The sequence below is a fragment of the Panthera tigris genome, chromosome X (assembly GCF_018350195.1).
Source record: "Panthera tigris isolate Pti1 chromosome X, P.tigris_Pti1_mat1.1, whole genome shotgun sequence".
NCBI classification, from domain to species: domain Eukaryota; kingdom Metazoa; phylum Chordata; class Mammalia; order Carnivora; family Felidae; genus Panthera; species Panthera tigris.
The window spans coordinates 96,792,201-96,815,189 of record NC_056677.1 but is presented as its reverse complement, the minus strand read 5'-3'; the positions used below and the strand labels follow the sequence as shown (position 1 = coordinate 96,815,189).

The window sequence follows — 22,989 nt, the reverse complement described above, 5'->3', positions numbered from 1 at the left end:
TTTCTCCTTACCTTACTGATGAAAGCTCGCAGTGAGGCAAAAACATGTTTCAGTGACACTTCAGACTGTCCATTTTTAAGAAAAGCCAGATGGATATCAAATACTTTTTTCATTAATGGGTTGTGGCCATCATTATTTAAAAGCTGACTCTGCAAAACAACAACAACGAAAATACATTTTGCAGAAATAGTTTATGCTGCCCGTCCCCCAATGAGAGAGTTTCAGAAAAAGAAAAAGCTTAGTACAACTTAGAGACATTTGTGCTGTCTTTCAAGTTGGAAATCCTAAAATACCACACAAACTACGTTTACACTTAATTCCGCCATTTCAAACAGACGAAAAAAATGATTTCTCCAATGTAGCACCGCAAATACAGAACTAGTACGGGAAGAATGTTTTCTGTGAACCTGTTAATATTTTTTTCAAAGATTTTATTCTTTTTAAGTCATCTCTACACCCAACGTGGGGCTTGAACCCACAACCTCGAGGTCAAGAGTTGCGTGCTCCACAGAATGAAATAGCCAGGCGCCCCTCTTAACCTATTAATGTTACGCAACATTAACCATACTGCTTCTCAATGAAGAAATCAGTAAATTAAAAATGGACACAAGGCAACCAGGCTTTGTATTTCTTCGAGGAAGACTAAATAATGTAAGAATTACGGACAATATCATTTTTATTTTAAAAGTCTATTATCCAATTTACTTTTAAAAGTATGTTTAGTAGAAGACGTATTTGGCTACTGGGGACAAACCTCAGGAAGAGAGATCATAAGGGGCACGACAACTGAACAGACTATGTAAAATGTTTACTCCTCGCAAACAGAGGCATAAAAGAAACAACAAACTGTAGGGCAGTAGCTACGGGTTTGTGAACCTTTTTTTTTTAAAGCATTGGTTGCCTGGGTGGCTCAGTCGGTTGGGCGGCCGACTTCAGCTCAGGTCATGATCTCACGGTCCGTGAGGGCTGTGAGTTCGAGCCCCGCGTCGGGCTCTGTGCTGACAGCTCAGAGCCTGGAGCCTGTTTCAGATTCTGTGTCTCCCTCTCTCTGACCCTCCCCTGTTCATGCTCTGTCTGTCTCTCTCTGTCTCAAAAATAAATAATAAATGTTAAAAAAAAAACAAAACATTAAAGCATTGGCTAACTTCTCTAGGCCGACCATCCCTGAAGAAACGAATTAGGGAGTTACAATTTGACCCAAAGTAACAACAAAAAACACAAAATAATATACCAAATGGTGACAGAGCTAACTGATGGTGACATCAGGAGCCAGAATCCCTGAATGAGTAAGACTTTTCTGGTTCTTTCCTTAGTGCACTACTTCGAGGCAGGGTGTAGTGGTTAGAAGCACGGATTCTTTTTTTTTTTTTTTTTTTTTTAATTTTTTTTTTTTAACGTTTATTTATTTTTGAGACAGAGAGAGACAGAGCATGAATGGGGGAGGGTCAGAGAGAGAGGGAGACACAGAATCGGAAGCAGGCTCCAGGCTCCCAGCGGTCAGCACAGAGCCCGACGCGGGGCTCGAACTCACGGACCGTGAGATCATGACCTGAGCCGAAGTCAGACGCTCAACCGACTGAGCCACCCAGGCGCCCCAGAAGCACGGATTCTTGTGAGGACTGGCCTGGATCTGAATCCTCAGTCTGCCACTGATCAGCTAGGCGACATCACCTTCCCCGTGAGCCCCAGTTTCCTCATTTTAAAAGGGGAGTAATAACTGTCTACATCATAGAGCTAGTCTAAGGAGTAAAAGCGGGTTCATGTGTGTATGTTTGAGTTTACTGGGTTATAGTTTATGTCCCATAAAACTTACCTATTTTACATACATGACTTAATTGTTTTTAGGAAATTTACAGGGCTGTTCAACCGTCACGATCCAATTTTAGTGCGTTCTCATCACCTCAAAAAAAACCCCACCCTGGATCTCATTTGCCATCACTCCCCTTTCCCGCCCCCGGCCCCACAATAAAAAAGTGAGTTAATAGTTTTAAGTGCTTAAGATGGTGCCTGACCTCTGGGCCAAGACGTGTTTGTCAAATAAGAAGTATCTGCATTTTAAATCAGAACAAACCTAATCCTTGATAAAGAAATTCTGTAGCCTATGTCTTATTAGTATCTAATTCCATTTTCAAGGATCATAATCATTCCATTTTCAAGGATCATAATCCCTGACCTGAAAAGCCCAGGCCAGGCTTCCATAATCAATCTGGAGGGCTGAAGCAATGAACTGAATTACAGAGGGAAGAGGGAAGAAAAGAATCGGTCTGTGTAACTCAGGGGAAAGCAGGCAAGATTTTTCAATTTTGAGTTCTCCCACTAAAGTTACATTATGTTACAGTTGGGTAATTTTTACTCTTCAAAGCGCTCTCCTAGTCATTATCTCATTTTACTCCCTCCACAACCCTGCAAGATCACTGCTTTTTACCTTCTCCTTTTGTAAAATCCCAGTAATGACGATTTGTATTGAGAGGCGGACATCTGAGAAAAAGCACAAGGCGCCTGGCTAGGGAAGCCAGCCAGCCTGCCTGGACATCACCTGGCCCTGGCAGAGCACCTCACCGTGCTGGGTATTTGGGCAAACCGACTCGATCCCAAGCCGAGCTAAAAATGACTGGACAAATTCTTCATAAAAGTGTGATGGAAAGCGGTTGTGAAACACACAAAAATCAAACAGCAGAATTTAAGCGGCAGAAGGAAGCTGAAGGGCAAATAAGCCCCAACCCCTCCCTCTACGGCCAGGGGAAAGTGAGTCTCTGTGAATTCCCAAGGTCACACAGGAGCCGGGCAAACAAGGTCTGTCACGCAAGTTTCCAGACTGTTCCTTCGGGGCTTTTTCACTGCACTCTGCTTCCTCTGACTAATTACTTCGCGTATATTGTTTTCTTTGCAATGACACCAACTGAATTCTAACTTTTCATTTTTACCTTGAAGCACTGGGTGAAAAACGAGACGGTATCTAATACTGTCAGGGACACTTCGGTAGCAGTGTTGCCTTCAAGAAGGGCCTGATGGAAAATATCCGCTTCGGTGGTCGCAGAACCTAAGATTTAAAACAGTAAATGAAAACTGCCCAACGCAGAGACACGCATGCCAGTTTTGAATGCTTTTTGCTCCCCCCCGAGGACTCCAGAGAGAGACAAGCGAGAAGAAAAGACGCTCTTGACGCCTGCAGACCTAACGAGTCTTGCTGTATTTATCCCTTAATCAAATATGCTCCTGCTTCGTCAACTCTGCTAATTCTAACTTCAGCTCCGTATCCAGAGCTCTGCAACACCGAATTGCGTGCCCCCTTCCTCGGAGACAAGATTTCAGTGATGAACGGCGGTGATGTAACTAGGAATGACACAGGAAATTATGTGCGCAAAAATGAGAAATAGACAATCAGCTACATCACACACAGCCTCCTACCGTTGTTTCTAAATCAGAAGGAAAACAAAGCATCTGGGCCAACTGAAGGAAGTAGGTCCATTATATTTTTACAAGCGATGAGAGCAAAGCTGAAGGCTGTAAAACTTGCATTTTTTTTTAAAGGTCTTGAGTCTATTATTAGCTCAGGTTCCATCTGCTCAGGATATTTGTTTTTATTATTAGTCCTTATTACGAAGCCAGTGTCACTGGCTTCCTTTTCTGTGACCTCCAGAGGACTGTATGGAAATGAAAATTTTCTCTTTGACTTTTTATTAATATTTGCTCTTCAGAGGATCACTTCTATTTACAGAACCCTCTGGCTTCCCCAGATGGGGCAACATTTCTCTCCTGGTCGGAGTCTCCTCGTCAACATTCCAACACGTGTGAAATATACCTTTGTCAAAATAGTATTTACAGTTCTTTGATTTCTGCAGTCAGCTCAGTATGTGTAATCCCTTAAAAATCACTGAATGAACAGACATTCTATATACTAAACAAATATTACATATACTATTATATTAAGATGCCATTTGCCACGCTGATGGTGCAAAGCCTGCTTGGGATTCTCCTTCTCTCCCTCTCCCTCTGCCCCTCCCCTGCTCATGCTCTCTCTCTCTCTCTCTCAAAATAAATAAACTTAAAAAAAAATCCTTAAAAAAAAAAGATGCCACTATTTGCATTGAAGTTTAACAATAGGAATGAAGGCTATCCAGTGTAAAATAATATGATGAGAACAGCAATTCAGTGGGAAAAAGCTCATTTCTTTAATACTGAACTAATGGTGGTTTTTCACCATTACCTAAAATCGCTGGAAATCCATGCATATTTTATTAGATATCCAGGTATGATGAAAGGATTGTATATAATCACAGAGGTATGCAAATATATCCACGAATGTAAAGTCATTTCCAGTCGTGCTGGTGATTTAAGCTAGAACTGCTGTAAGGTTAAATCGCATTACATGCGTATTTCAAACGGGTATCCTACCCACGTTTTTACTTACTGTGATTAAGTGTAAATGAACTTTCCAGGCTACTAAGATGCTGAAGCCGGGCCTGCATTACTCCTGATCTGTTTCGAAGGGCTGGCATGGTTTGTGATTTTCGGTCTATCCCAAAGTGCTTTGACAGCCAGGCATCATGCACCCTAAAATAAATTTTAAAGTTAGGAAAGGGAGTACTCTAATAATAGATCTCGTTGTTCGATTTTTTTTTAAACTGATAACTGATTAGGTTTCCACATAAACAGTGCACTATGTTCAATATTCTATCAACTATTACTTGGCTTCAATGAGGCATCATCACTGGAAACTGTATGGAGTTTTAATGTGTATTTATTTTATTTTTTAAAGATCTTATTTTTAAGTAATTGCTATACGCAACGTGGGGCTCGAACTCACAATCCTGAGATCAAGAGTCACATGCTCTACAGACTGAGCCAGCCAGGTACCCCTTAAAGTGTATTTAAAAGAGCTTTTACTATGAGCATATAATTAAAGCATTTAGAAAAAAAGTTTCTTACTTCCCTCCTTCTCAGAAACATCAGAGTCAAGTGGCCAACACTGCAGTAAGATTCCGTCTTTTCCCAAAAGGTGAGGAAGGGCAGAAGTCCGAGAAAACAGTGAGAGGGGATACTCAGAATTGAAATGAGGTGGGGAGAGTTCCTGGGGTTAGGTGTGCGAGAATGAAGGCCAATCTACTCTGTTTCTGGACTGGAGTTCAATCTGGATCCGAAATTTTTACTCTGTAAACATGTCTATTGATGGATGTGCCAATTTTTGCTTTCCTTCAGTTTTAAGATTCCGTTAAAAAAAAAAAAACAACTACAGCTGGGTCATAGGGGAACTAAGAAAGAAAAGGAGTTTGTCCTCTAGTAAACTGTGAGAATTGGCAGAATCTTAGGGGTGAAAGCTCATGGTGGTAGTTACCATGCCAGCTCCAAGTTACCAGGAAAGACAGTGGAAATTGTCACCTGAATTACCTACTATTAGGATGTTCCCGAAAGTTAGCAATAAACTCCATCCAAAGTGCCTCTGTAGTTTTTGGAAGTGCCATGGATTGTGAATTTTTAAAAAAAAAACAACTCTGTTTGAGCTTCTTAACTCTACCTCTAAAATACATCTTATTGGAATAAGTAATCTTTTCCTTAGGGTCCCTCAAACATTTTCTAAAGTATTTATCTCATTAAGACTTAGGTAACAGGGGCGCCTGGGTGGCTCAGTCGGTTAAGCGCCGACTTCAGCTCAGGTCACGATCTCGCGGTCTGTGAGTTCGAGCCCCGCATCGAGCTCTGGGCTGACGGCTCAGAGCCTGGAGCCTGCTTCCGGTTCTGTGTCTCCCTCTCTCTCTGCCCCTCCCCGTTCATGCTCTGTCTCTCTCTGTCTCAAAAATAAATAAACGTTAATTTAAAAAAAAAAAGACTTAGGTAACAAAAAGAAGAAAATAACTAACATAGACTGCACGTCCCAATCACTGTTGGGGATTTCTATTTACCTTAGTAGCTGAAGTCAATATTAACAGGTTGTTGCTACAAGTACAGACCTTACAGCTGTTCCCACTTCATGATTTCCTGCCTTCTCCTGGATCTAAGCCCGTTCTCACCTCTTCCAGAAAAGACAAGCATCTGTTCTAGGAATCAGAACAGAAACTCTGCGTATCAGGCTAACCACTACCCTTTGGAAAACTTAAAAAACGTATCAGTCCGCATCAGTTTAATTTACACTTTGAGTTGAGATATATTCAATACATCATGGGCACCTTCATGTGAACTCAAAATGAACAATCTGGGTTTTACATGGTATGATCAAGACTGCCCTCTGTTGGAATAGAAGGAAAAAAGTGGAAATTGCAGTGGGAATTACCTTGCTATGTTTCTTTTCCCCATATATCTAAAGTGAAACAAACATACTCTAGAAGGAAAAAAAAATAGCACGTTAGTAAGATACTACCACGCTTTACATTTTAAGACATCATAGCTGAAAACCCGGGTGTTACAAAGAGTGGCCCATTTAAACCATATTACAATAATATGTTTTGGTATACAGACATATACACATAACTACTTGTGGGCTTGTGATATTGTATCTTTCTAGATTTATTTGCTACAACTACATTAGCACCACAAAGCTCCACGCCTTCACATACAATTCTAACGACATTTAAAAAACCTGTCAATGTAAGTGATGATTCTACATTGTGCTCTGTTAACGTTTCATAGCAAAGATCTCTGGCATAGCCATTAATACCTAAGGAGAAGCTTCTTAAGCCCTAAAAATTGGAGCAAGTGGTATATTTTTATAATGACACTAAAATACTTTCTATTATTTAAAATCTCAAACACATACGTAAGTTGGGAGGACAGCATACTAAACTCGCACATACCCAGCACCCACCAGCTCCAACAGTTATTAACTTATGGCCATTCTTGTTTAACCTCTACTCTGGACGTGTCCCTGCTCTCCCCCCACTCTCCCTACTTCCTGTATTTTTCTGAAAGCAAACCCCCAACATCATATATTTTCATTAGTAAATGTTTCAGTATGGTTTTTTTTTAATGTTTATTTATCTTGAGAGAGAGAGACAGAGAGAGACAGCACGCGCGAGCAGGGGAGAGGCAGAGAGAGAGGGAGGGAGAGAGAATCCCAAGCAGGCTCCACGCTGACAGCTTGGGAGCGAGAGCCCAACGCAGGGCTCGAACTCACCAACTGTGAGATCATGACCCGAGCTGAAATCAAGAGTCGGACGCTTAAGCGACTGAGCCACCCAGGTGCCCCAGTATAGTTTTTTCAAACACCTTAACTACCATTTTGTTTGCTGACATCTTCTGCAAAATTTTGAAAGCCTTTAATAAACGTGCATGGATTATCCTCTCTGTTTTGAAAGACATGCGCATAAAAACATCACTTATGTGCGCTACTTATTTATTTATTTTTAAAGTAAGCTCTACGCCCAGCATGGGGCTCGAACCCACGACCCTGAGATCCAGAGTCGCATGCTTTACCGACTGGGCCAGCCAGGTGCCCCTGTGTGCTATTTGAAAATTTCTTCTGATTCATTCTAATTTTTCTTTCAGCGTTGAGTAAGGATGTACAAATAGCTCAGCAAACAATCTAGGGCAACTTCCCACCTTGAACTAGGAAGCAAGACTGAATTTTCCCCCAACAGCTTTGGAATGGAAATGCATTATATACGTATATACATATAATATATATGATACGATATATATACATGTATGTATATATACATATAATATACAACATAATACATGCGTATATGAATATATACATGTAATATATATAACGTAACATATGTACATACATATACGTATATATACATACACACACGGTTCTGACGTTGGTAGAATTACTCAGCTCTACAGAAGAGGACAAATTCCAAATTCCAGTCACTGAAGCTGCTCCCTTAAGCCAGCATCTACTCCAAATGAATGCTTTCGGACAGCTGAGGCCATCTCTAGTCTTCCAGATCACAGAATGACCGCTGCTGGGCTGAAAGACGGTCTATCTCTTAGCTAATTTCTATGGTAGCGTAAGCATTCCACCGCCATGTTTTCTCCTGTCTGCGTGAAGAGCCTGTATTGCTAGCTTTGATGTTGCCAAAAGAGTCGCGTATTTCCTACATTATTAGCAATTAAGCTGTTGGGAAACAAAGGTTATTATTTTATCCCCCAAATAAGGAGAAAATTTATGCAAATAAATGAACAGGACTTACTCTAGAAGGATGAGAATGTTTATGAGCTCCTGAGGAGATACTTTATTCCAGTAAGTTAAGAGAGTATCTGAAAATGAAATAAAGAAGGTGGTGGATCTTGAAATCAGTGAAGCAATTAGTACAGTGCACCCCAAAGTACCAACAACGTAGCGTCAACAACCATCCACCCACAGCCAGCTGTTTCATCTATAGCCTTCCCTCCCATCTCATTGCCCAATGCACACACTGTATTTGTTTGAACTAATCCCAAATGTATTGCTTCATCTGTAACTCTTCTAACAATTATTTTTATTTACTTGGTAAGTATTCTTCTGTACGGCCGATACTCATCTTTATATCATTCCTGAGACAGAGGAAGGGAAACAGAGCTAGGGTTTTTAATGGGCTTCTTCAGATTTTATGCAACGGGCTGTACTTATGTGCATTTTTTCCAAGGGAAGGTCAAATACCTTTGGCTGCTACTCAGAGGGCTCTGTGAACCAAAAAGTTTGAGAACTTTAAGCTTTGGGAGAGAGATTTTTTTTCTTCCTCTTTGTCTTTGCATTATAAACTCTGAAGTCCTGGCAATATGTAAATACACACACACACACACACACACACACACACACACAGTTAAAAACAAAACAACAGGCTGAAAATGGAGTTGCTTATGCTAAGCCCCACATCACCAAACCAAGACAATAACAGTTTGGGGTCTCCCAGGAATGGAATCTTAAACTGGTCAATTAGGAATCATCTGGTCAGCACTAGTAAGGCAATCTGCCTGATAGAGCCCTAGCATCCCCTAAAAAAAAAGTGACTTTGCAATAACCAACCCATTTTCTTTCCTTGTGTAAACTTTCTTGTTCCAGCTCCCTTTCACCTATAAAAGGCTTTCATTTTGTATAGTTCCTCAGGAATTTTATTTGCTAGATTGAATGCTACCTGATTCTAGTCAACTTCTGCTCAAATAAACCCTTAAAAATATGCTGTTTATCTTTTAACCATATGTCCACGCACATATATCAAACTGTTTCAGATATAAAACTCCCTACAACCAATCGCATATACTTCTCTTTTGACCTGCTTTCTTTACTTCCAAAGAGCTACTTAGGGAGATTTAAAAAAAAAGGGGGGGGGGAAGGGGGAGGGGAAGGGGAGGGGAAAGGGAAGGGGAAGAAGAAGAAGAAGAAGAAGAAGAAGAAGAAGAAGAAGAAGAAGAAGAAGAAGAAGAGAGAGGAGGAGGAGGAGGAGGAGGAGGAGGAAGAGGAGGAGGGAGAGGAGGAGACGAAAGGCTGCCGCCACTTAACTCTCCTTTATTTTTTATTGTTATTTTTTTTAGATTTTATTTTTAAGTAATCCCTACACCCAAGGTGGGGCTGGAAACACAACCCCGAGATCAAGAGTGGCAAAGCTCTACCTACCACTGAGCCAGGCAGGTGCCCCTCTCCATTCCTTTTCTATGCTACTCAGCTATCATAGTGCCCTAGCTCTTCTTCTCAACGTAAAAATCGTATAGGTTGTGGCCAACGCGGCAAACGACAAAATTGCCAGCCCAGCTACAACCTGGGCAAGATAGGGATGGAAGACTTGGCCCTGTCGGCTGTGGGGAGGGGGGTGGAGGAGGGAGGAACGTAGGGATTTTGCCTTTAGTTCCACCTGTTTTTAAGACCATGAGTATTGACAGTTTCCAGTGATTACAAAACACGGATCCTCAAGAATAAAAATGCTAAAATAAGGTCAAATTAGATTTGTTTAAAAAAAAATAATCCCAGCAGTGACTTCCGGTCTCCCCCGCTTCCTGCGTTTGGTTGCGTCTCCGCTCACAGAAGCCCAGATAACCCAGAAGCCACTGGGTTTCCGGCCTCTCCTCAAAGGGGCAGCGTGGAGGCGCCATCTTCCCGCTCCCGTGCACCAGATTTTCCCACTGAAAGTCTGGTGCCCCCTTTCCACCGGAACACCAGAACTTTCTGTCCGGCCGTGAGCCACCCCTGTGCCAGCCCTGTGCCCCGAGAGAGCGTCGGAGAAGGTCTGTAAAACGGGTGAAGGCCTCATTCGTGCCGCGGCCTAGTTCTAGCCAGCAGCCCCTCCGCCATTTTGTGGGCGGCGGCGAAGGCGCCGTCAAGCCGTTGGCCCGTCTCAACCGTTTCTAAATCCCAAATCGGTGAGACATGATGCAGAGAGGGAACGTGGGGAGAGGAAACAGGGGAGGTGGCAAGAAACCTTCGGGAAAAGAGAAATTACAGCTTAGTGTATGTGATCTGTCGTCTGACGAATTTAAAAAGACCTGGCTAATGCTCAAAGAGCTCCATGACAAGGAGCTACGCCGTTTACAGGCAAAATTAACCAGTTTGAGGAAAGAGCGATTGGCTGACGGAAGGTGGTCGGGCTCCATAGCCAAAATTAAAGAGCTGACCGAGCAACAGAAAGTCCTCAACAGCACCATTCGTAACTTGCGAGATCAGTTAAACTCGAAAGAATGTGAGCGCTGTTCAATAAATGAGACCTACAGGAACACACTGCAGCAAGAGTTTTATGGGATCCAGCAACAAAACCTTCACTTTATTATGGAGCTTACCGCAGAAAGGAATAACTTAAGAGAAGAAAACAAAAGGCTTTCTGCAAAACTGAGAATGACCGAGCAACAGCATAACGCTTCTCTCAGTAGCGACGAGGACTTAATTCCTTGTACTCAAGCGACTCTGCCAGTTCTTTCGGACACGGCGTTTGCTCAAGGAGCTCGGGTGCATCTGCCCGTGAGATCGACACAGGAATCAGATACCGACCAGCCGAAATCTGGAGTTCAAAAGGAATCGCAAGAGAGTTCGAAGTTTCCGGTCCCGTTTTACAGTCAGGACCTCTTTGAGGTGCCAGAGACCTCTTCTGAGATGATTTCTTCTCAAGGCAGTAAGTCCTCCTTAGAGAGCAGTGCCAACCCGAAGTCCCCTGAAAGTTTAATGTTAACACCTACACCCAATGCTCCAACGGGGTATGGATTTCACGAGGGTTCGGACAATCAGGAAGAAAAGCTCGGCCGGCCAAAAAGGAAATACGTCTCAACACAGAGGACCTTCACACAGAAGTGCAAAACTCGGATGGACTTCTGTTGGACCCTTTCCAGTACTTCTGCCTCAGAAAACCCACCTGTTCAATTGGTGTCTGAAACTTCAGAGGAAAATATGCCTACTTACACTAGACGTAGCATATTTTCCTCTTTTATAGAGACAAAGGAAGATTCCCCTTTAAGTGTACCTCTTGTTGACTCTGGCGGAAAAAGTGGTGGGAAAAGAAGATTAATGGCTAGAGATGTGCAGCGCGGCACTGGGTTTCCTGTAAGAGACGGCGGGAACCAGACAGCTTCCAATGAACAATCCACTGAACGATTCACTGTGAAGAATACTAATGAACCTACAGGTGCAGGGTATGGTGCCAACAAGCCTCAAGATGATACCCAAAGTGTCAGAATAAAGAGAAAAGCCAGGGTACAGTCCAAAAAACGGGAGAAGTAACTTCCCCTCGTCCTCTCAAGAAAAATGTTTTTCTTTAACAAGAGGACAATTTTCTCGTCACTTCAGACTGTGTAACTGATTACCCCTGACTCTGATTCCGTTTCTTACCCCTGACTCTGATTCCGTTTCTTACCCCTGACTCTGATTCCATCTCTCAGGAAATAATATGCAAAACGACAAGAACAAAACAAGTTGGGCAAATGACTAAGACATCAAAACAGTGAATTATTGCCAGTGAATCACAATCAAATACAGCCACAAAGAGAGAACGATGTTCGTTCTTTAGAAGTGTTCGACCTCCATATAAAAATGGAGAGGTCTGCCATGTTTTTTGTTGAACTTAAGTTGCTACTGTTTATGAATCGAAAGCCAAGAGAGGACCTGAAGGGTGTGGACTTGTGAGAGTTCAACACTTAAATGTACATAGATTGACTAAAATATTTACCAGGCAAGACAACGTAACTAGGATACATCCATTGAGAAAGATCCAGAAGCGGATTTTTTTCAGAACAGGATGAATAGGACTTTACGCGTACAAAAGATAAAGAGCAGATATGACACAGACCGTATACGAGTTATGAAGAATGTGCTTTTAAACATCAGAAAGCAAGAGCAGAGGAAAGAAAAACCTAATGAACAAAGACCACAGATTTTCAACAAGCAAGGTCAACGTTTACAAGAGAAGCAAGAACTATGAAGTTCTCAAGAAACAAAGCAGTTATGGTCTTATCCATGACTTTAAAAAGGCAGCCAGAAGCTCGTCACTGGCTACCACAGCGGCGTGCGTGTGCACGTGTGCACACGCATACGCCAACCAGAGTGGAGGAGAGAAGAACCAGTCATCAGTACCTCTCCCCCTCCTCCTTTTCTTCCTCCCCCTGCCCCCATCTTACTTTCCCTGGGCTGGGGTGGTATTCAACGACTTTTTTTTTTTTTCTTTTTTCTGTTGTCGTGGGTTTTTTTTTTTCATGTGTCTTTTGGGCCTTTTTTTTTTTCTTAAACATTTATTGAGAAAATTCATGTGCCATATAACACGGCCCATTTAAACAGTGCACAAGACAACAGTTTATAATATTTTCAGAGAGATGTAAAACCATCCACCCAGGGTTAGAATATCGTCATTACCCTGAACAGAAGCCCCGCACACAGCCGCAGTCACTATCCGCACATGCCCACTTTCTGCCTTGCAGGACAACAAAAACAGGGAGCTGTGGCTGTAGTTGTTTAACCGATTCATTATCTCTTAGAATGAAATGCCACCAGCATTGAAAATGATCTCCCTTTATTGATTTCTTTACCAAAACAAGGGAAGACATCCTATATAGTCTCAGTATAATCTCTGATTTTTATTCTAAATCATATAGTCTTAGAACTTAAGGATTATAGTTGTTTTGCTATTTGATTAATATATTCTCGTATTTGTTATTAGTATCTAGCTATTTTTAGGATTACTTATTTACTTACTTAACTATTTTGAGAGAGAGCAAGTAGGGGAGGAGCATAGAGAAGAGGAGAGAGGATCCGAAGTAGGCGCTGTGCTGACATCGAGAGCCCTATGCGGGGCTCAAACTCATGAACCGTGAGATCCTAACGTGAACCGAAGTCCGATGCTTAACCGATTGAGCCACCCAGGTGCCCGTGCCCCATATCTAGCTATTTTTATTAATGCTTTATTTATTTATGTTTTGAGCGTGAGAGAACGCGAGCAGGGGAAGGGCAGAGAGGGGAACCGAGGATCTGAAGCAGAGAGCTTCAGCAGAGAGCTGTGCTGACAGCAGAGAGCCCTGTGTGGAGCTCAAATTCACAGACTGTGAGATCGTGACCTGAGTCGAAGCCAGATGCTTAACAGACTGGAGCCATCCAGGTACCCCATATCTAGTTATTACTTTTTATTTATTTTTTTAATGTTTATTCAGTTTTGAGAGACAGACAGACAGAGTGTGAGTGGGAGAGGGAGACACAGAATCTGAAGCAGGTTCCAGGCTCTGAGCTGCCGGCACAGAGCCTGATGCGGGGCTCAAACTCACCATCCGTGAGATCATGACCTGAGCCGAAGTCGGACGCTTCACCAACTGAGCCACCCAGGCGCCCCTCTAGTTATTTTGTAATGTCTCTCTAGCTAGGTAGCTATCAAATTATTTCATGTTTTTATATCCTAAGTTATTATAAAAGAAGATTTAAAGTCATATTGACTAAGAATAAAGCAAAAGATAGAAAATAAGTAAGATATAATAATAATCAGAACCCAGGTGCTTTTATGTTCTTCATTCCTGCATACAGGTTTTTTAGCAAAAATACTGAGAAAAGGAAGAAGGGAAGGAATTGTGTAAATAAATGTGGTATTTTGGAATATGATAACCTTCTGATTTTATTTCCAGAGGACATGCAGTTTATGAAAATCCTTTGGTTATTCTATCATATAAAGAACTGGTAATACCAGCAAATAATACAACAGAACACCAAGGGACAACAAAACGGAGCCTGAAAAAGAACTCGACACTGTCCAGTACGATACAGTGGTTCTGTGAAAATAACACCGGCATTCGTTCCCCTCGGAAAACCCCTCCTGTCTTTTTGTTTGCTTCTGTGTTCCAAATCCTGGGTCCAATAAAAGCTAAAGTATTAAATATGACTTCCGGTTATTATGGTTTCCTTCTGTTTACATCGGTCATTTATTTTTTTTTTAATTTTTTTTTAACGTTTATTTATTTTTGAGATAGAGAGAGACAGAGCATGAATGGGGGAGGGTCAGAGGGAGAGGGAGACACAGAATCCGAAACAGGCTCCAGGCTCTGAGCTGTCAGCACAGAGCCCGACGCGGGGCTCGAACTCACGGACCGCGAGATCGTGACCTGAGCCGAAGTCGGCTGCCCAACCGACTGAGCCACCCAGGCGCCCCTTACATCGGTCATTTAATGCGTTGTAAGTGCTGCCTGAAGAAACACGTTGAGCACGTCTAAAACGATGGTCTCATCTTAGAAATTAAACTTGAAATTAAAAAAAATTAATTCAAAGAATCAAACCCGTATGGCCCAAACGATCCTATGTGAAATTAAAAATACAGCAACACGTAAAGGTCAGGGTCTTCAAAGATGTGTCTCTACGGTGCGTGTATTCTGCGTACCGATGACGATCAAGTATTTGTTGCACGAACCTGGGAGGGTGGGTGGGTAGTAGAGATCGTGCTTAATATGCTGGCAACTCACCTTCAGAAATCATTTTTACTATATACAGGTAGCACATTAAGAGGCTTCTGATTTCATACTGATCCAGTCGGTTATACTGGGATATACTGTTCCTTGTAGAGCTCTGTCGGGTCTGTAACACAAAGACAGAGGACTTTTGTGAAACGATGTTGGTACTGTAGTTTCCCACAGCCTTGAACTCAACCATTTGCGGGCTTTTTTGTTTTGTTTGTTTGTTTTGACGGGGTAGGAAGAGCAGAGGGAGGTGGGGAGAGGGAGAGAATCTTAAGCAGATTCTCAGCCTGACGCAGGGCTCGATCTCACGACTGTGAGATCATGGCTCAACCGACTCAGCCACCCAGGCACCCCAACTCAATAACTATTTGTATCCGTAGTCCTGTTTGGGAAGATTCTAAACCTAAACCCCAGTTTTTTTTTTTTTTTATCATACTTAGAAGGTGCATGAGCCGAATCTTTGCTGCTACTGCGTAGAATATTAGCACTAGAAATCACCCTGCGGTCTTCACCAACAGAATAGCCATGAACACCCTGCTTTGTTCCCAGAAGTTCTGTGTGTTTTAGCAGTAGTAAACAAATTTAAATAATCAGATGTGGCTATTCCAGGAAAAACAGCTTTTGCATGGAGGAACTTAACTAAGGTATATGGAAGCATAGAAACGCTTTCATTTGAATCTTTCAGAGTTTCTTAAGACCCACCCTACAAATAATAGGCCAGGAAACCTCTAGTTTTAAAAAAGAGCTAAGAATACACGATAATTACACCAAGAAGAACCCAGTGATACTTCAAAACTAGAACTTCTACAGGGTAGCGATGTTCCCATTATTTAATGACTTTTGTTAAAATATCAGTTGTTAAGCATGACAAGATCTGACTTGTTCAGGGATTTATATGAATAAGAGTATTAATGATCCAAAGATTATTCACAAGTCTCTTTAACCTCCCTGTCCTTTATCTGCCTTACCTGTGACAGTGCCTGTTGACATAATTCTAAATGACATGAAATGGGAACCTTTGTGAATAAAGTGCTATTTACCCCAAGGCTCAAGGAAGTATATTCCAGTGGTTCTCAAGGGGTGGGTTCCCAGCCAGCAGCATCAGCATCACCTGGCAACTTAGAAGTACAGATTGGCAGGCCCCATCCCAGACTGAATCAGAAATTCTGGGGGTGAGGCCCAGCCATCTGTTTTTAGTAAGCCCCCCAGGTTATTCTGATGCCCACCAAGAATGCCGTGGTATAGGAGAAACATTGCTCGAGTCAGAAAACCCGGGTTCAGATCTGGCCTGCCACAGCTGTGTCACAACCCCAGCTTTCATTTGTAAGTTGAGTTGGAATTTATTATTATTTTTTTCATTTTATTTGTAATGTTCATTTATTTTTGAGACAGAGAGACAGAGCGTGAGTGGGGGAGGAGCAGAGAGAGGGAGACACAGAATCCAAAGCAGGCTCCGGGCTCTGAGCTGTCAGCACACAGCCCGACATGGGGCTCGAACCCACGAACCACGGGATCGTGACCTGAGCTGAAGTCGGACGCTTAACCGACTGAGCCACCCAGGCGCCCTGGAATTTATTCTAACCCTAATTTTATATGATTCTACGATCTTACATAGCAGTGTGACAAGGCTGTATTGGTCTAAAATGAGGTTTCTTCTGGTTCAAGGCAGACATATCCCAAACTTGAATGTTAGAGACTATATTCTGATTAAGTGATGCTGGGACACCGAGATCATCAATTTGAGGACCTAATCTGTCTTGCTCCCATGTTCATGACTCTACCACAAAAGCACGAAAGGCTGAATTAACCCTGCCAGGAAGGGATTTAAATGACAAGGTGCATTCGATATTTTAAACCTGAACCTGCCCTATCTAGAACAGGTTACAGTGTGTGAGGATTCAAGGAGGTATTCAAAGTCAGAACTCTTAATGATGAATGCCTTCTCCTCCATAAACAGTTTTAAATATCCAAGTAGCAGCTGCCACGATAGGAAGGAACCACCACAACGTCCAAGAATTATTATGGGATGCTTTTCACAGGTCCAGGATGGACTACAGGAGAGTCGAAAGCCTTTCACTTACATAAAAAGAAAGACTGTCGTCGCCTAACATATTACTAGGGTTAGCCCATATATTTAGGTTCTTACGTTTTCAACAGTTCCGCTCTGATCTGGAAGTCCTGTTACTCCTTCCGGGATGAGGGAACCTCTTGAATCTTCCCTCTTAATCCCATGTCCATTTTGAAAAGCCCCATAAGCTGGAAAAAAGCCAAATCTTTATCACCAACAGGAAGAACGGTCAAAAAACATTTTTAAAAGTAAGTACTTGGTTAATTAAAATAAAGATAGATGTTAGGGAATAGATCTTGGTCATCTAAAAGGCAAAATTTCTATATTGTATCAAAATGCCCTAAGCCTAACATAGGGTGATTTTTTTTTTCTTTACCTCTTGAAATACTTTACTATGTATGAAGCTACAAGAAGTTCTTTGCAAGTAATAAATGAAAGCCACACAATTTTAGAGATAATTTTACGGATAAGGAGACTTGGGCCCAGAAAAGGGAACTGTCTTGTCCCAGCCTGGAGACAGATAAGAGGATTGGAAGGCAGTGTTTTTCTCATTATCCTCTCTTCTGTCAGTCTCCCAAAGCTCCATTTTCAACAAGCGGAGATAAGGAAACTTAAACAAACAAAAAGAGTGGCCACCAGTGTGAGTCAGATTTGAATTAAACTTCAGTAGAGACCAGGCTATGTATAGTTTTTATTATGAAATATACCCCCCCCCAAAAAAAAAACCACCCCAGAGAAGCACAGGGTGCATTTCTAAACAGCCATGCGATGTATCATCTTTAAAGGACTGAAGTACCCGTGTCTTTGTCAGCGGTCAGACTCCCTCTATTTGTAGGTGAAGTGAAGCCGCAGGCGAACTCATCCCTGGATGCCTGTAACACAGCGTGAGAACTAGGTCATTTAAACAAACGTGCCCACGAGGAGGAGAGAAATCGGAATGAACAGAAGGAGATGGGACCCTAACTTGAAACAAAGCTCACTGCGGAAGTCCGAGTCGGGTATCGCTATTGGTATTTAGGGGACACCTCTTTAAAATGGGACACTAGCATACTGTGGCCAGCATGGCCTCTGGCCGGGTACTAGAACTCTGGGTGGCTGGTAAAAGCTATAACTGACTGCAGTCTAGTCTCGGTTCAGTTCTCTTCCTTGGTACCAGGGGCGATGCTGGCAGGGCGGGCGTGACCGGAAGCCCTAGGTGAGCTTGAGCCACAGAAGAAAAGAAGAGAGAAGTAAAATATTTCCCAACATCACTGTCCAATGTCGTGGCGTGAGCCTGGGCAGGAGTGACTGCGTTTGTGAAGACAGAGCAGCCTGTAACCCAGGCACCGAAATGGGGCACCTGCACGGAGCCCATTTCCGCAATAAGCTATAGGTAATCAAGCCATCGGGGAGGCTCACGAGCAGCTTTCTCAGGAACCCAAGGCCGGCTTGACAAAGCGACTAGGACATTTGATCGGGGTGGTTTCCAAAGGCAGCTGTGAAGGACACAGTTTAACCTGCCACCGAACAAAACGACACGGCTACTGAAAGCGTGAGGGTGATCTTGGGCCATTATGGAACACGGAGCGGGGACAGGGCAGGACTTAATGGCTAAAAAGCGTACAGTTCTGAGTACTACATTTTATTTATTTATTTACCCAAAGTTTATCTATCTTTGAGGGAGAGAGAGAAAGAGTGCGCACAGGGGACGGGCAGAGAGAGAGGGAGAGAGAGAATCCCAAGTAGGCTCCACACTGTCAGCGCACAGCCTGATGCGGGGCTCGATCCCACGAACCGCGAGATCATGACCTGAGCCGAAATCAGGAGTTGGACGCTCGACCAACTGACCCACCCAGGCGCCCCTGAGCACCACATTTTGATAGGGTGATCAGCAAAATGGAGCATATCCAGAAACGTGTAACCAAGATCGTAAAGGGTTTTAGAATGACCCATGATGAAGTGGAGATATCTGGCCTGGAGAAAAATTTAGAAGGCACTTGTGTAAGGGGTATCATGTGGAGGTGGGAAGAGATGTGTTCTACGTAACTCTAAGAATGCAAAACCAGGACAAGTAGATCAGAGAACCTTTCGGGCCTAACGTGAGAAGGACGGTTTTAATTATCACAATGGTAAAACGTTCTTTTGCCAAACGGGAGACTGACCACCCTCCAAAGTTCCTTTTAATGCTAAGATTCTAAAGGGAGAAAAAGCACAGACCAATTGGGCTGAGCAAACAGCAGCTCATCAAGAAGAAACGAAGGAAGGCTGTCCTGGGAAGGGAGAAGCAAAGGAATACGGTTTAACCCCTGGTGCCTAACATGTAGGAAAGGAAGAACCTTTTCATTCAGTTTTCCAGTTGAATAAATATACGAAGGCAAATAACAAATCTTAACAACCAACACTGGGTACAAGGGATTCCTGGTACTCTCTGGGACCTTGTTACTCAAAGTGGGGTCCTTGAGGGGCGCCCGGGTGGCTCAGTCGGTTGAGCGTCCGACTTCAGCTCAGGTCACGATCTCGCGGTCCGTGAGTTCAAGCCCCGTGTCGGGCTCTGGGCTGACGGCTCGGAGCCTGGAGCCTGCTTCCGATTCTGTGTCTCCCTCTCTCTCTGCCCCTCCCCCGTTCATGTTCTGTCTCTCTCTGTCTCAAAAATCAATAAACGTTTAAAAAAAATTAAAAAAAAAAAAAGTGGGGTCCTTGAGCCAGAGGCAGCCAAAAGGGTCTTAGAAATACACAGCCTCAAACGCCACCCCAGGCCTACTGAATTAGAATCTCTGTTATAACAAATTCCCCAGGTGATCGTAGGCCCGTTAAAGTTTGAGGAGCGCTGCTCTAGAAAAAAAAGTATGCAGAAGTAAAAAAATGGAATGAAAAGGGATGATGAAGACAGAGACCACAGAGCACAGGACCCCAATTCTAAACACATTCAATAAAACAGGATAAAACATCAGCGGGAACACATTGCTACTTACAGAACTGGGCACGGCTGCACAAGGGTACATAGTGTCTCGACCAGCTAATCGCTGTATATTTTCCAAGAGCAGTCCAACAAACGGGAGGTACAACTGTGCTATTTTGGCTTGTTGGTTCTGGAAAAGAATGACCAAAAGCTTAGTAGGCAGGCAATATGCATACATCACAAATAAAGTTGGCCCCGTCTATCAGTTTTAAGGCTCAGAGGGGGCTAATATCCTCAACAAATTAGGGAAGCAGGAGTCTGTTTATACTCACGGTCTCGAAACTAACTACCGCAGAACTTTCTTGGTATTTGGATTTACACATGATACAGAGTCAAATCACCTCCTTCAAACGTAACTACATAAAGTACAGGGCAAAAGTTTATTCTTTAAAAATTGCTTTTATGTTTATTTTTGAGAGAGACAGAGCCTGAGCGGGGGAGGGGCAGAGAGAGAGAGGGAGGCGCAGAATCTGAAGCTGGGGAGGGCTGAGTTTACATGAGCACAGGGATTGTGCCTGTCTCGTTCACTGCTTCAACCCCAGCGCCTGGCCAGATGAAAAGATGGTCAATACACATTGAGCTGAATGGATGAACAAACAGAAGAAGTGAAAAACAGTGAGTTACTCTATTCCTTAAAGAGACGGTTTTTTTTTTGTTTTGATCAAAGCAATGAAGATAATGTGATCTTGGGGGTGCCTGGGTGGCTCAGTCGGTTAAGTGTCCAACTTGAGCTCAGGCCATGATCTCAAAGTTCATGAGTTCGAGCCCCACGTCGGGCTCTGTGCTGACAGCTCAGAGCCTGGAGCCTACTTCGGATTCTGTGTCTCCCTCTCTCTCGGCCCCTTCCCCACTCATGTTCCATCTCTCTCTCAAAAATAAATAAACATTAAAATATATATATAATGTGATCTTGGCCTCTTGAGTCAATTGGAAGACTTGGGAGATTAATATATTTGTAAATAAATATATTTATTTATCCACAGGCCACTAGTAGTCTTAATGTGGTACCTCTTATAAAAATATATATTTTTTATAAATGTTTATTTTTAACAGAGATAACACACGCGTTTGAGCTGGGGAGGGACAGAGAGAGAGGGAGACAGAGGACCTGAAGTGGGCTCTTTGCTGAGAGGGGACAGCCCAATGTGGGGCTCGAACCCACGAACCACGAGATCATGACCTGAGTCAAAGTCAGATGCTTGACCGGCTGAGCCACCCAGGCGCCCCTCTTATGAAAATGTATTTACTGCTTTTCTCAGCTCTAGACATTCCTCATCCAAGATGTACTCAAGTCAGCAAAAACTGTGGTTGCAACGGCATAAAAGTTGCCCTCCACATTTCATGACTTTGGGACATCTGTCCGGAGACTTAGGTAAGGCCTCGAGGGCTCAGTAGTCAACCTAGGGAATACAGATTAACAGTATCTCATGGTTCCTTGAGTTTGAACAATGTTGTATATTGTTCATTATTTCTGGGAACCTGTCCCAGACCGTGCTGATGTGCAGGGAGGTTTGAGAACCAATGATCTAGTCCAAGTGCAGTCCAAGACAGGAACGGCCCTTACCCGCATCCCTGACAAATGGTTAACTTTTACACTTCTCCTTAAACACGCCAGCCCCTTCCTGGCTTCTGTCAGAAAGGCCGTTTAGCTGATTTAGTCCTTGTAAGTTCTACCCGCTAGGTATAGCTCTGCCCTTTGGAGCGACAAAGAGTAAGGATGCTTCCACTCTTAAGTGGCAACTCTCTAAGTATTTAAAGACTGTTACCCCGAAATCATTTCATTCATCCTTGGCATGGCCAAATGGCCCTAGTTACTTTCCTTTATTACTTTTTTTTTTTTTAAGTTTATTTATTTTTGAGACAGAGAGAGACAGAGCATGAATGGGGGAGGGGCAGAGAGAGAGGGAGACACAGAATCGGAAACAGGCTCCAGGCTCTGAGCCGTCAGCCCAGAGCCTGACGCAGGGCTCGAACTCACGGACCGCGAGATCGTGACCTGAGCCGAAGTCGGACGCTTAACCGACTGAGCCACCCAGGCGCCCCCCTTTATTACTTTTTTATTAAGTTTTTTCTTTTTATTTGGAGAGAGAAAGGGGGGGGGGGAGAGAAAGAGAGAGAGAGAGTACAAGTGGGGGAGGGGGAGAGAGAGAGAAAGAGAGAGAGACAATCCCAAGCAGGTTCTGCCCTGTCAGCACAGAGCCTGACAAGGGGGCTCGAAATCACGAACCCTTGAGATCATGACCTGAGCTGAAGGCAGATGCTTGACTGACAGGAGCCACCCAGGCGCCCCTCCTTCATTCTTCACATAACTTTGGTCTCAAGATTTTTCACCATTATGATCACTCTTTTTTGGCAGTTCTCTAGTTTTTCAGTGTCCCACTTTGGATCTGACAGGTAGTACAGTCTAGTGGCTAAGAGCATAGATTGTGGATTTAACATTTTTTAAATGTTTTATTGCTTATTTTTGAGAGAGAGAGAGAGAGAGAGAGAGACAGAGCGCCAGCGGGGGAGGGGCAGAGAGAGAGGGAGACACAGAATCAGAAGCAGGCTCCAGGCTCTGGGCTGTCAGCACAGGGCCCGATGCGGGGCTTGAACTCAAGAACCATGAGATCGTGACCTGAGTCGAAGTTGGACACTTAACTGACTGAGCCACCCAGGTGGCCCCAGACTGTGGATTTTAGATGGGTGTGAATTCCAGGTCTCCTGTTCCTAGGCTGTGATCAAGTCACTGAACCACAGTTTTCTCTTTGGTAAAATGGGGATAATAATATTAATTCATGAGGTATTTAACACACTGTCTGACACGCAGCAAGTCCTCAGTAAATTTCAGCTGCTATTATTATAGCTTCGAGATGCGAGTCCACTTTGGTTGGATAGTGAGTGATCACTAGGGAAGGAGATATTACAATTCTCTCAGGGGAACAGGAACACAGGGAAACGTACAGTCAGTGTAAAACATATTAAGCCTTGCCCGCACAAAAGACAAAAAAAAAAAAAACAACCTAAGAATCTAGCACTAGAAGATGGTTTAAAGTAAGGTGTTATCCAGGGGCGCCTGGCTGGCTCAGTTGGTGGAAAGTGAGACTCCTGATCTCGGGGTTGTGAGTTCAAGGCCCACGTTGGGTGTGGAGCCTACTTAAAAAATAAATAAAATAAGGTA

At 43.2% G+C, this 22,989-nt stretch overlaps 1 protein-coding gene, 1 long non-coding RNA gene and 1 other non-coding gene across 8 annotated transcripts in view; 1 reads left to right on the top strand and 2 right to left on the bottom strand.

The window, feature by feature from the left end:
• The window catches only part of DOCK11 (dedicator of cytokinesis 11), a 197,858-nt gene that overhangs the window by 50,402 nt on the left and 124,467 nt on the right, over positions 1-22,989 (bottom strand). For 5 of the 6 annotated variants that reach the window (XM_042973749.1, XM_042973744.1, XM_042973745.1 and 2 more), the window contains 9 exons: positions 19,843-19,959; positions 17,688-17,763; positions 16,970-17,079; positions 14,830-14,941; positions 8,136-8,202; positions 6,269-6,316; positions 4,412-4,554; positions 2,925-3,040; positions 12-149 (listed from right to left, as the gene is read on the bottom strand). In XM_042973749.1, coding sequence (XP_042829683.1) covers positions 12-149; positions 2,925-3,040; positions 4,412-4,554; positions 6,269-6,316; positions 8,136-8,202; positions 14,830-14,941; positions 16,970-17,079; positions 17,688-17,763; positions 19,843-19,959 — 927 coding nt within the window. The remainder of the gene's footprint in view (positions 1-11; positions 150-2,924; positions 3,041-4,411; positions 4,555-6,268; positions 6,317-8,135; positions 8,203-14,829; positions 14,942-16,969; positions 17,080-17,687; positions 17,764-19,842; positions 19,960-22,989) is intronic. The other variant, XM_042973746.1, reaches the window with a different exon arrangement.
• Positions 7,353-7,425, bottom strand: TRNAQ-CUG. Its single transcript has one exon. It is a non-coding gene; the product is annotated as a tRNA-Gln (tRNA).
• On the top strand, positions 13,446-14,255 carry LOC122235241. Its single transcript, XR_006213348.1, has 2 exons — positions 13,446-13,487; positions 14,002-14,255. It is a non-coding gene; the product is annotated as an uncharacterized LOC122235241 (long non-coding RNA).